The sequence below is a fragment of the Electrona antarctica genome (assembly GCF_951216825.1).
Source record: "Electrona antarctica genome assembly, chromosome: 15".
NCBI lineage: Eukaryota > Metazoa > Chordata > Actinopteri > Myctophiformes > Myctophidae > Electrona > Electrona antarctica.
Window position 1 is genome coordinate 22,102,877 of NC_136796.1, and position 13,159 is coordinate 22,116,035.

The following is a 13,159-nucleotide window of genomic DNA, read 5'->3' on the forward strand; positions in this document are numbered from 1 at the left end:
CCAGTAAACCAGTCACAAAAACTGTCCATGTGTGGTCTGGTGATGCAGTGGAGGAGCTGAAGGGGTGCTTTCTCTGTACAGACTGGGATGTCTTCCTTCATGATGCAGATATCAACATAGCCACAGAGTCAATAACCGCTTACATCACCTTCTGTGTGGACTCAATAATACCCCAGAAAACCATAACAAAATATCCAAACAATAAACCCTATATCACAAGGGGAATAAAGGACTGCATTAGGCGAAAGAAGACAGCCTTTAGGACAGGGGACACAGCAGCTATGAGGGCTGCGGAAAAGGACCTCAATCAACAGCTGAGAGAATCCAGGAGGCAACATAAAGAGCGTGCAGAGCAGCAGTTGGCTAACTCCAACATCAAGAGACTTTGGGACTCTATTAGGAAAATGACGAACATGGAACCCACTAAGAAGCCCATGGCTTCTCAGAATGAGAGCGCAAGGGCAAATGAGCTAAATGAGTTCTTTATGCGGTTTGAGACTGATACTGTCAGAGAATGCTGGGATGTATTAAATGCCCTACCCTATAATGATGTCGGGATAACAATAGACCCAGGTTCTGTAACTAAGGTGTTTAAATCTATGCAGACCAACAAGGCAACAGGTCCGGATGGAATGTGTGCTTTTTTATTAAAAACATGCGCAGAGGAATTAACTCCTGCATGGCAGCGTCTATTTCAGCTATCCTTAGACACCTATACTGTGCCAGAAATCTGGAAAAAATCTATTATAGTTCCAGTCCCAAAGAAGCCCTGTCCACAAGAGAACAATGACTATCGGCCAGTAGCATTAACCTCCAATGTGGTCAAATCCCTGGAGAGAATCCTAACTGAGGAGCTCCGAAAGGAAACGGAGCGATCACTAGATCCACATCAATTTGCTTATGCACGGAATCGGGGAACTAGTGATGCGATTTCCACACTAACACACCGTGTATTGAAGCACTTAGAGGGAGCAAAAACATATGCAAGACTTCTCTTTGTTGATTTTAGCTCAGCCTTTAATACAATCCATCCAGACATTCTTCTTCGTAAGTTATCTGAGATGAAGGTGAATCCAGTTCTGATTAGATGGTATTTCTCCTTTCTATCTAACAGGCCACAACAGGTGAGATTTAATTTGGCGCTCTCTGATAGAGCAGTAAGCAGTACAGGGGCCCCCCAGGGGACAGTTAGTTCCTCCCTTTTGTTTACCCTATACACAAACGACTGTGTCAGCTCACAGTCCAATCAGTGTGTAGTCAAGTTCTCTGACGACACTGTTATACTTAGTTTACTCACAAGTGAAGGTAACACCAGTAGCCATACAACTGGAGTGGACAGGTTTGTAACCTGGTGTGATGAACATCACTTACAAGTTAATGTAAGGAAAACTGAGGAGATTGTAGTGGATCCCAGGTCTATAGGTGACCACACCACGATCACCATACATGGTCATGACATCAAACAGGTCACCTCCTATAAATATCTAGGAGTGCACATGGATTGTGATATAAGCTGGCACTCCCATGTGACAAGTATGTGTGCAAAGGTACACCAACGCCTTCACTTTCTCCGTCGGCTCAGACTTTTTGGTGTAAGTAGAAACATAATGCTGATTTTCTACAGAGCTAGTATAGAGTCTATTCTAAGGTATGGTATCACCAGTTGGTTTGGAAACCTAACTGTGAAATACAAATCTGAGATCCTTAGATTAGCCAAAATGACAGGGAAGATCATGGGTATGTCTACACCTCCGATCACCCCCCAGGTCATTTTTGAGCAGGCCACCATTGGACAGGTTAAGAAAATTGTGTCTGACCCCTCCCATGTACTATACCCTGAATATCGGCTAATGCCATCAGGTAGGAGGTACGAGGTCCATGCGTGCAAATATAATAGGTACAAGCATTCCTTTGTCCCTCTGTCAATCACACTCCTTAACAGAGTCCTTGCAGAGAGCAGACAGGGTAGGGGTCAAAGGTTATGAGGTGATGTTCTTCTTCTTTTGCACTAGGTATGTTGGTGTGTGTTTTCTTTTCTTTTTAATGTTGTACGGGTCACCGTGTGCCTTTGTTGTCTTGTATTGTGTATTGTTTTGTATTGTACTGTATTGTTTTGTATCTGTATGCTGCAGGACGGGTCCTTGGGGTCCAAGACAAATTTCTCCCTTGGGAGACAAAATAAAGAAACCTTGAACCTTGAACCTTGACAGCTTGGCATGTGCGACAGATAACGTTCCAGAATGCAGCCTTGTAACTTGTAACTTTTACTTTTGTAGAAGAGGCAAACTAATATTGTTTAGGCCGTTTGCTTTGCTTGAATAATAGTTTGAACGCGTACGCTGTAATATGAGTGTTTGTGTTGATTATCGTGAATTAATCTAATTATAGCAAACTAATACTAGTATACTAAAAAGGATAAAGATCCAGTACAATAATGTTTCAAGTTTACACATTAATCAGTGCTGCAGATCAAACAGCAGTGACAAATTAAGAACTTTGCTAAATGTATCAGGTCTCTGAGACCTGATGAAGGCGGGCGTTACCATGGGCGGGTCTTTGTCTAGAGACGGACGTAGTTTAGAATCATGCCTTTCCACCACTGCTTCACCCCACACAGTGTGGCCACTCACTTGGCTAACGGCCCGCTCAGGGGGCACCATAAAGGGCTCAAGCCCCCTGCTGACGGCACAGCTGCCTTGCAAAGTTGACATTCAACACATCATATGTTTGGCGAAAAATAAAACGGTAACATTCTCTGGCCAATGGGTTGTTTTATGCCCTGTCATCCTTATAGAGAGATGACTTCCGCACACCCGGTAGGTTTGGAGCAGGTGCGATGATGACGAGGCATATACAATGTGAAAGGAGGGACACCCGCACACTGCCACTTGCTGGGTTCAGAGCATTTTATTAAAGCTTTAATAAAATGCTCTGAACCCAGCAAGTGGCAGTGTGCGGGTGTCCCTCCTTTCACAATGCCCTGTCATCCTGAAAGATTCAAGGTGCATACTGTATAGCATGTTTCTTTCCAGCTGCTTGGAGTCTCAGCAGATAGATTAGCGACGCGTTAAAGAGCCATGCACTATCTGTAGATACTACTACGCTGCAACAACTACACTGTCTGCATAATAAATTCAAACATTTCTCAGCACCTCGGGCAACATTCCAGACTGTAAACCATATAGAACGCTTTGGGATTCACACATACAGAATGTTTAAGATAAAGAGACAGATAGGGAGAACAATGGAGAGAGCATAAGAGAGAGAGAGAGAGAGAGAGAGAGAGAGAGATGGAAACATTATTCTACGAATTATTCTACAAGTCATTGCTGTCGAGCAGAAACCTCTTACAGTATCTCCAAATTCTACGTTTTATCAAAAAAATTATAATCGTACTACAGGATCAAACAACTACTGTATAAAACAATTGCAGATCTACAACCTTAGTTGAAATGTAGTGCAAAGCGATGCGTTCTGAGCTTGTCGATCTTTACAAAGAGAAACTAGCTAGAGAAACATAGCCGTCAATATTGTCTCTGTCTGTCGAATTCAAAAGCATCAGATCGATGAGCTTGTCAATCTGCTACTTCGGATGCTTTTGTGTGACGCTGTAGTATGATCAAGTAGGGCGTTAAATAATGTCCCCCCCAAAACACGAAAAGTTAAAATATGGAGATAAAGAAAATGTGTCTGCCTGACAGAAACAATATGTTTCCCCAACTCTCTCCCTATGTCCCCCTCTTGCTCCATCCATCCATCCCGTCAGTCAGCCAACCCCACCCCACCCCGCCACCCTACCTGCGTGCCTCGTCCCTCCAGCCCTGGGGTCGGATGGCGAACAGGGCCTTTGGCAGGCCCTCCAGGCCCAGACCCGACAGTGCCGGCCCCACGGCGAACCACATGTGGCTGGAACCAGCCTGATCAGCAGCCCAGGCCGCACGGAACACCATCTCCGCCTCCTCCTGGGAACAGTACAGCAGACGCACCTGGAGAGACAGACAGACAGACAGACAGACAGACAGACAGACAGACAGACAGACAGACAGACAGACAGACAGACAGACAGACAGACAGACAGACAGACAGACAGACAGACAGACAGACAGACAGTTTTTAACTCATTCATTTAATTGTATTGTGTATTCTACATTTCGTTGCCATCGGGCAGAAACCTCTCATCTCCGTGTTCTATGTTTTTCTTTTTTCGTTTTGTAAAATAATGCCTACTACTTGATCATACTACCTACAGCATCACACAACTACAATACAATTGCAGATCTACCAGCTTGTAACGCAGTGCAAAGTTGTCAAGATTTTTGTCAAGATCACGGACACTATGGTACTAGAAAAATGGATTAAACCAACACATTTGCAAAAGTAGTTCCCATGCATCCTATATTACAATTGAAAACATGTGCCCAAAAGCACGCACAGGAACAAAAGGCACCAGCTACTACGTCACTGACACGCTGCAACACGCTGCAACACACACTGCAACAACACACTAACACGTCACACACTTACCCTCCGCGTCGTTGGTTCCCTATCTCCTCATGTCGCGCCGCACGGCCACACTCGACACCAGCCGCGTAAAAATTGTCATCGCACTGCCACTACAGCCGGCTCCCGTCCACACTCGCAAACAATATCAATATCAATAATAAACACAAACACGCCACAAGCACCGACACCCCCGCCTAATTTGTTGCCACGTCTATGAAAACAAGCACAGAAAAAATGCCATTCAACACGCTACTTACACACACTACCACTCGCTTACAATACGCGGACCTGGCAACACTACATTCCCTCTCCCATTGGCTCACAGCCTACCACGTGACCCACACAGGGAGGGAGACGATTGCGTGATGCTTCTATGTACAGGATTCTATAGGTCACCACTTTTGGTGTGACACACACACGGCTTCTGTTTACTAGAAGAAGAAGAACTACACAGCGCACACTCTGATTCTAACTTGGACACTTACCATAATGCTAACACGACCGCGTCGACACCTGGCGTGGTACAAGCGGGACAAACCCAGGCGCATATATGGATACCAACAACAACACTACACGCACACGCGCGCGCTGCAACAACAAACAGCTACGTACAATGTGTGTGTGCGTGCGTGCGCGGGGGGGGGGAATTTGGATCGCCTCGCGATGCCGCGACAATGGCACTACACTACACAGGGCTCGCCAGTGCCACTACGTACTCGCATTTGCGCCTTACAATATCACCGTGCGAATTGTAACATTCACTTTGTAGCACCGCTGCGACTACACAATCCAAACTACTTTACAGCTACAAGTTGCGCCGTTTACATCCACAACAATGTGTCACTCTCTCGCTTCTGCACCGCTGCTGGAGAAGTATAGCACTGTCGAAGGCAGCGCACCTACTCCCCCCCCCCCCCCCCCCCCACACACACACACACACACACACCTTACCTTTTCTCTCACATTGTTTTCTTAGCTTTGTGACTGACCAATGAGAAGCAGATTGTATTGTCTGCAAAGCAACTATGTGTCTGTCACAAATAAAAGTTCTGTCCTGCAAGCCCATGTCATGTCAACACAGACAAGGCAGCTGTGCGCGCGGTGACTCCTGCAAATTACACTGACCCAATATTATTTTGTACAACCTAGCAAAGCATAACATATGATGGTTTGGAGAATAGGCTGGTCTCTCTTTTTACAAGACATACGCCATTGCATACAGGTTCTCAACCTTTTTAATTTCAAGGACCCCCATAACTCTGACAGTAAAACCAAATGGACCCATAAGAGTCCCATTTGATTCCATTTGTACAGTATCAGAGTTAAAAGTTATAAAACAGTCCATTTGGTTCCATTTGTACACTCTCAGAGTTACACACCTGTAGGGTCCACTTGGTTCCATTTGTACACTCTCAGAGTTACAGACCTATCATGGGTCCATTTGGAACCCCCTCAAGGAACCATGAGGCTCCCTGGATCACACCTTTGAGAGCCACTGCTTTCAACAAATACATAACTAATATAGAGCATATTTGATCAATTTAATGTTAGGCTACAGATTATTTTGACATCTGAAATTAACAGAACCGCCCACGCACGACACATGCACGACGTGCACGCGCATGTCCACATCCACATGCACGCGCGCATGTGTCCTCTTTTTGCTCATTCAGAATATGGTATGCCTACACACTTAATAATGCAAACACGCAAATTGGATAAGAACAACAACACTACACGCGCGCGCGCACGCGCTGCAACACAAAACAGCTGCATAAAACGCGTGTCACTGAGGACTTCTGTATCTGTGGACTTCTGTATCGCAACGCGGGGCAACGCAACTCTGGGATGAGCGGGCCGAAGGCCCGCGAAATTCTAGTATCCTACATGTATTTCCTGCAAATGTTCCACTGAGAATAGGGATGGTGCTAGGGTTAAAGTGGTTCAAGTAAAAAAGTTCCTATAACACAAAGATTTGGCGAACCCCCCTGTAGTAACTCCAAGCGGCCAGCTTCAGAAATGCAAGTTCATATGAAGGCCTGTAGGGTCGCTGTGCGGACCCAGAAAAAACTATCCTCTATGCAAGTGGATGGGTTTTTGGCTCTACTTTACCATTGATTTTATTACCTTAATAAACATGGACATAAATACTTTGCTTACAGTCACGACTGTAAAGTCTTCTTTCAATCACCATGATATTCCATTTAGTAAATGATGGTCCCATTTATTAAAAAAATGATGATAAAGTATATGGTATGCTGTGGGATCGGCGATTCGGCGTAACTACCTTGGGATGATTTTGATCGACAAGCTTCACACTCCGTTCTGCCTCTCCGCTGCACTCGCTAGCTGTTGTTCAATGTTCGGGTAGCAGCCTGCGGCTAGACATTTGCCGTCGTAGTGACTACATATGGCATTAAAGATTATGAATTTCTATCAAATATCTTAGTTGCAATGAAATTGAGTTGATGTGGGGGGGTTTTCAGGGTAACTGTTGCATAATCGCAATATCATACTCAAGCTCCGTGGTCTCCATCGTTGAGCAAGCCCCATGTCCCTATCTGAGGTGCCTTCTCCCTGGGCAGAATTTCAGGTTTGCCTCCACAGACAACCAGGGCTCGGGGGTGGGAGGAGCCGTTTCAGGGGCCCTATCAATACAAGACCCATGCAACCCTGCTCTTGTTGTACACATGGGTTTCGAGTAAGACCCACCCCCGCTCTGGTCCCATGTCTGGCCCAACCAATAGCCGGACCCCTTATATAATAGAGACGTAGCGTAACGTAAAGCGCAAAAGACATGGTGGCCAAAAGTGATATTAGACTATGTGCCATGGCACTATGCATAGCACTATGGGCCAAACGTGAACGTGCTATGCTCCACATACGTGAACGCTATGCTCCATATGTGAACAAGTGAAATGCTATGAACTGCCCAGCGCGTTCACGTATGGCCCATAAGCAATCCCAGAATGCACTGGTTCCAACCCGGAAGAACGCCTCATGCTGGGTGAGCAACTCAATGCAAGTGGATGGGAGGAGGAATCCGGTGGCGTCTCTATTATTTATAACTCTGTGCTGGAGCCGGATATAGAAAGATCGCAGATTTGAAATCGCTCCAACATTGGCTCAGCAGCCATCTCCACAGAAGGACTTCAGGAAGGAACAGAGGCATACAGCCAATAAGAGTGAAGGAACAGAGGCATACAGCCAATACGAGTGCAGATTGACAGTCACATGAAAGAGAGGAGAGAAAAGACACAGAATTTCTCTCATACAGAAAAGGATGAGTTTAACGCCGTTTAATACAAGCAGATCGGAAATTCGTTTTGGATCAATGGCTGTCAATGGAGGGTATTGCAACTCTAGATTCATCCCATTATAAAAAGAAATGTAGTGTTGCAAATTGCGGCTATACAAGCTCACAATGTGCCACATCACAACACACAGCTGTGAGTGATACATCTGTCATTTTAAAAGGCCCAAAATGTACAGTTGGGTGCCACCGATATTGTCCCTTATCATTTGACCCATTTAGGCCTGACCTCAACATTTTTTAAAATCCTTCTAAATCCTCCAGTTTTCTATTTCTATTTTCACGATTTTTCAAAAATAGCAGACCTACAAGCTCGTAGCGCGCCACTCGGTGGCGCGCTATGAGCTTGTAGATCTGCTACAATTCAATAGCTAAATTATAACATAATGTTTAAAACACCAAAAGGGGTTCCCGCCCAAAATGGGTTAACTGTCCTTTTGCGCAGATCACGCAAACCTCAGCAAAAAGAAAAGGACAATATCGATGGCCTCCAACTGTATATAGGGCTGAAGTGGTAAATAAATGTGTGGTAAAGACAGAGACTACTTTCTCACGTATATTTTCAGCCTCACATGGTCAGCACCAAACAATGTGAATGCTAGTATGCTAGCTACATAGCATCAGGGACTTTGTTTTCACATCCTGACCAGATTTACATTTTACATATTTCATTTCAGATACATTTCAATTACTTCAGGTAACAAATGATACACAGAAATTAGCATGGTTGAAACTTACACATATTGATTTAACAGAAGCTCATTGCTAAACACATACTTGCCACTTCCTGTTTTTGGTCTGATCAATCCCAATAGAGCGTCGCAGTCCCGCCTCCTACCCTGGACCAGGAAATGAAACCCAATGCATTATTCTCATAGACATTTCTTAAAGTATTTATTTAAAGACGGTTACGCCGCGGACAAAGCCAACTCGAGTCATGACAACTCATGACAACACAAACAATATTTTGGACCAAACAAATAATTAGAAAGAAGAAAAAAACGGCAAGTTACAACACTTTTTTTGTTGTTCTGTTTTTCAAAATATTGTTTGTGTTGTCATGAGTTGTCACGACTCGAGTTGGCTTTGTCCGCGGCGTAACCGTCTTTAAATAAATACTTTAAGAAATGTCTATGAGAATAATGCATTGGGTTTCATTTCCTGGTCCAGGGTAGGAGGCGGGACTGCGACGCTCTATTGCCTCCCTCAAGCCCTCGAGCCCTGAACCCTCATTGACTTTAGTGACGTCAGCTGTAAGTGCTTGAGGGTGAGAGCTAGGCTGCAAGGGCTCCAAATTGTTGTGAAAGGAATGGGACAGCACTTTGAAGATGAGTCCGCCATTCATGACACTTTGCATCACTTTATAAAAACTGTCCTTATTCACAGCCAGTGCCTACATGCTTGGCCTATTTATACATGTCTATCATGTCTATTTTAGTATTTAAGCTGATCGTTTTATTATTAGTTTCATAAATACACTTTCCTGTGTGATAGGGGTTGTAATATTCATATATAATAATATTCATTATAAATTGCATTTCCATATTCTTTTACTTTGCTCATTAGTCATTTCTCATCATGTTTCCCTTATTGACATGAACATGATTTTTTTTAACTGTTTTTTTTATCAGGGACAATGCATTAATCAACACGTCAGTTTTCATATCCATGTAAATGGGCCAGAGTTAGCCAGAAGCTCATTTTCATCTGTAGGCCCTACAATGTTATGCTTAAACTGCAAGAGAAAATGATAGCCAGCATATGATGCTGAATGATAACCAACGCAATGATGTGCGTAAACGCAGCGTTCCTGACATAATTAAGGGAGAAGACAGACACGTGCATTTCTGGTTTTCACTACAGTTAACGGGTGGGGGCCGGGGCTATTCAGATACAATCATTTTCATTCCCTTTGTCGCTCTAATACCGGCTGAAGTGGATTTCTCAGTGGTGCATGTGTTGATGCAATTTCCTAATTGGGGTGATTTGATGGTGTGAGAAATGCGATGTGTTGTATGAGTGCATGTGAAGAGGGTCAATTGTGTGTGTTTTGTAATTAATTATAATCAAAATCTACACAGTAATTATAGTAACTCAAGATTTCAATAAATCGTAGTGGAGTAAAAAGTACAATATTTGCCTCTGAGATGTAGTGGAGTAGAAGTATAGGTATATTTGGAAATACTCCGGCCAGTACAAGTAAAGAAAATACCACAACATTGTACGGTAGGCCTACTTGAGTAAATTCTACTTTAAACCACTGCTTGATACCAAGACACAGGTGTTCTGACGGGGTTGGTAATTTGGCTGAGGACACTGAGTGACTGAATAAAACATGACTGTGTGGAAGCCAATGGAGAATCTCCCTTTGATGTGATGATGGACAAACTCAAAGTCACAAGTGCCATTCCACATCTGTTGTGACACTGAAATAGTGACGTAGGTAGCTTTTGTCAAGCTACGGTGATTGAATACTTTATTAGACAGAAATGTAAAAAGCACTTAAATACTTGAAACGTAGCCTACGACATTCAGAAAGTATATTGCTCCAACCCACACAAGCTACTGGTAAATGCACTACTGTAGTTAGTCCAACGGTCACAGGAGTTTCATGTTGACCTTTTAAATTAATAAATCAAAGTTTATGCAAGGGGATAACCAAAACTCATCCATGCAATGAGTTTCTGAAGCATGGTGGAGTTATCTTCCTTTGTTTGTTTGCTAGTACCACTCCCATCAATACAGCTGTTTGAATGCGTCACGGGAGACTCAAAGGGCCCTCTGAGCATCCAGCCACAGAGCCATGTCCCTGCCAGACAATCCTAAAACTCAGATAACCTGACATCTGAAACATTGGAGTACACAAAATAGAGAATAACATGACCTTATTATAATGAAAACCGGTGAATAACTTTGAACTGAATTAATGTGTGTCTGGGTTTTATTGAACTATGAATATGGGATATATTTTTTTATCAGGCAACACAGCCTTGATGTCCCCTTTCCCAAGCTGTCACAATACATTTGACAGATATAGAATCCTGCACAAATGTGTCAATTCTATCCGCTATCCCTGATCCCTCTCATCCTGTCCATGATGAGCTAGTGGGGAAGGACATTCAGACGTATGCTCATCATCCCCCCAGCACAAAACAAAGCGGCTTGCACAGTCCTTTGTGCCAGAAGCCATGGCTCCACAATCAAGCCCGACCCCATGTGTTCCATGCTGTTCTGTTCATTGGGATAACTGAACTCCTGCTTGACTCTTTGGTGCATTTGCACATCGACTACTAGGGAGGTTGACACTACAGACATGACAGACACCTGTTGAGGTTAAAGGTGGGACCCTGCAGCGCCTCCCTGCTTGGCACTTCAATTTGTTCAATTTGGGGGGTAAATCCCTGCAACATAATAGCATCATGTACAGATGATACGCCTCACGATACAGAAACAGGAGGCTCCTGACCTATGAGCCACATGGCTCGGAAAGGCTTACTTACTCTAGCCTGGTTAATAAACCAGACCGAATCAGCCGTTGGCAAAAAAAAAATTGCCTGCCAGCGGATTAGGGTCTGGCGAGGCTCAGTAGCACGCCTCTTTCCTACAACCGAGAACAGGTCGGGCCAATCGGGACACGGTATGCAATATGGGCGGGCTTTGGTACAGTGACGTTCAATGCTTGAGACCTTTGACTGACAGTAGCTCTGACCAATTGCGTCAAAGAGAAAATGTTTGAACCCGCCCCCCGGGAAATGAAATCCAAGTGGAGCCAGCCCAGACTAATATACCGCGACAGTGTTGTGTGATATTAGTCTGGCTTATTAGCCAGGCTATACTTACTCATGTCTACATAGCCTACTCCAGGGTTCCCCAATAGGCGGCCCGCGGGCCATTTGCGGCCCGCGGAGCGCCCCCTTGCGGCCCGCGGAAGAATTTTTTAAAAAAAAGAAAGGGGGGGGGGGGGGGGGGGGGGTCCCAGATATAAATGGCATTAAATGGGGGTCAGTAGCCTATGCATGTCAAACTGGGCATCCTTTTCAAATGGGGTCCTGCCCTGAAAATGAATTTTCAGGGCAAGACCTCGACCTCACGCGTGCGGACTCGGCCCCCAGCCTGGTACCTTAGTCAAAATATGGCCCTCGAGGAAAATTAATTGGGGAACCCTGGCCTACTCTGTAGACATTTTTAAAGCACAGCTCAAGACCAACTTCTAATCTCTTGCTTTTAGTTGAGCTTTTAAAATCCTTTGCATTACTGCTATTATTTTAATGTTGTTTTATGCCTTTGCTTTTCTTTTTTTATTGCTATGTAAAGCACTTTGAGCTATTATTAGTATTATTATTTTCATTCAGACATATTTTCCAGATATCCACTGCAGAAGGCCGGCTGACACACTATTAATACTATAGTCTCATAATCATTGTTGATAGTCTGTGCATAATGTGTATATCCTCTGTCTGTCTGTCTGTCTGTCTGTCTGTCTGTCTGTCTGTCTGTCTGTCTGTCTGTCTGTCTGTCTGCCTGCCTGCCTGCCTGCCTGCCTGCATCTTATCTTGAAAACTGCTGGACCGATTTGCACCAGACTTGTTGGATGACACCACACCATGATCAGCATCATGGTGCTCAACCAGCACGCTTTACATTTTGGCAACTCTTGAGGCATTGGTTGAATAATCAACATTTGTCTTGTCTTGTCTTGTCTTGTCTTGTCTTGTCTTGTCTTGTCTTGTCTTTTCTGAGGATTCCCTTGCAACTCCTCAGGCCATTTTTTTCTTTCTAGGAGTCTCTTACAGATTTTCTCCAAAACATTAATCACTATCCATTATGTTCATGTGAATTGTTGTTGTTTTTATGTGGGCACGCCCACCAGTTCATTAAGTATGCCTGGTTTGCCTGGTGGGTGGTGATGGGTGGTGATCCACCTGAACTGAAGCCGCACCCACAGCTGTAGTTGTATGATAAAGGGGGAGGGGTTAGGGGAGGGGCTGATAGTGTGATGTCACTATATTACTGTTTATTTCATCGGCCCGTTTGACTGTCAAGGGTTCAGCCTCCAGGAAGAAACCCTAAATACAAAGTTAATACACCATTGCACATACAAACGAGTCCAGGGTGTCTAATGAAGTACTGTCACCTCATAGACACATGAAAAACTGGAAAGAATTGTGGCACTCCATCTTTAAGAAAACCATGCCACAAATCATGAACCAATCTAATATGAATCACTTAAATGTAGAATCAATGTAGCTTTTTGGTAGTCTCAAATACCATAGTCGAATAGTCGATTGTTCGGCGGTGAAATATATATATTTATATATAAAATATATAAAATATATAAAATAT

At 44.0% G+C, this 13,159-nt stretch overlaps 1 protein-coding gene across 1 annotated transcript in view; it reads right to left on the bottom strand.

Moving 5' to 3' along the window:
• grin2da (glutamate receptor, ionotropic, N-methyl D-aspartate 2D, a) overlaps positions 1–13,159 on the bottom strand; it is a 237,271-nt gene that overhangs the window by 157,440 nt on the left and 66,672 nt on the right. Inside the window, exon 4 of the mRNA XM_079522009.1 lies at positions 3,799–3,986. Coding sequence (XP_079378135.1) covers positions 3,799–3,986 — 188 coding nt within the window. The remainder of the gene's footprint in view (positions 1–3,798; positions 3,987–13,159) is intronic.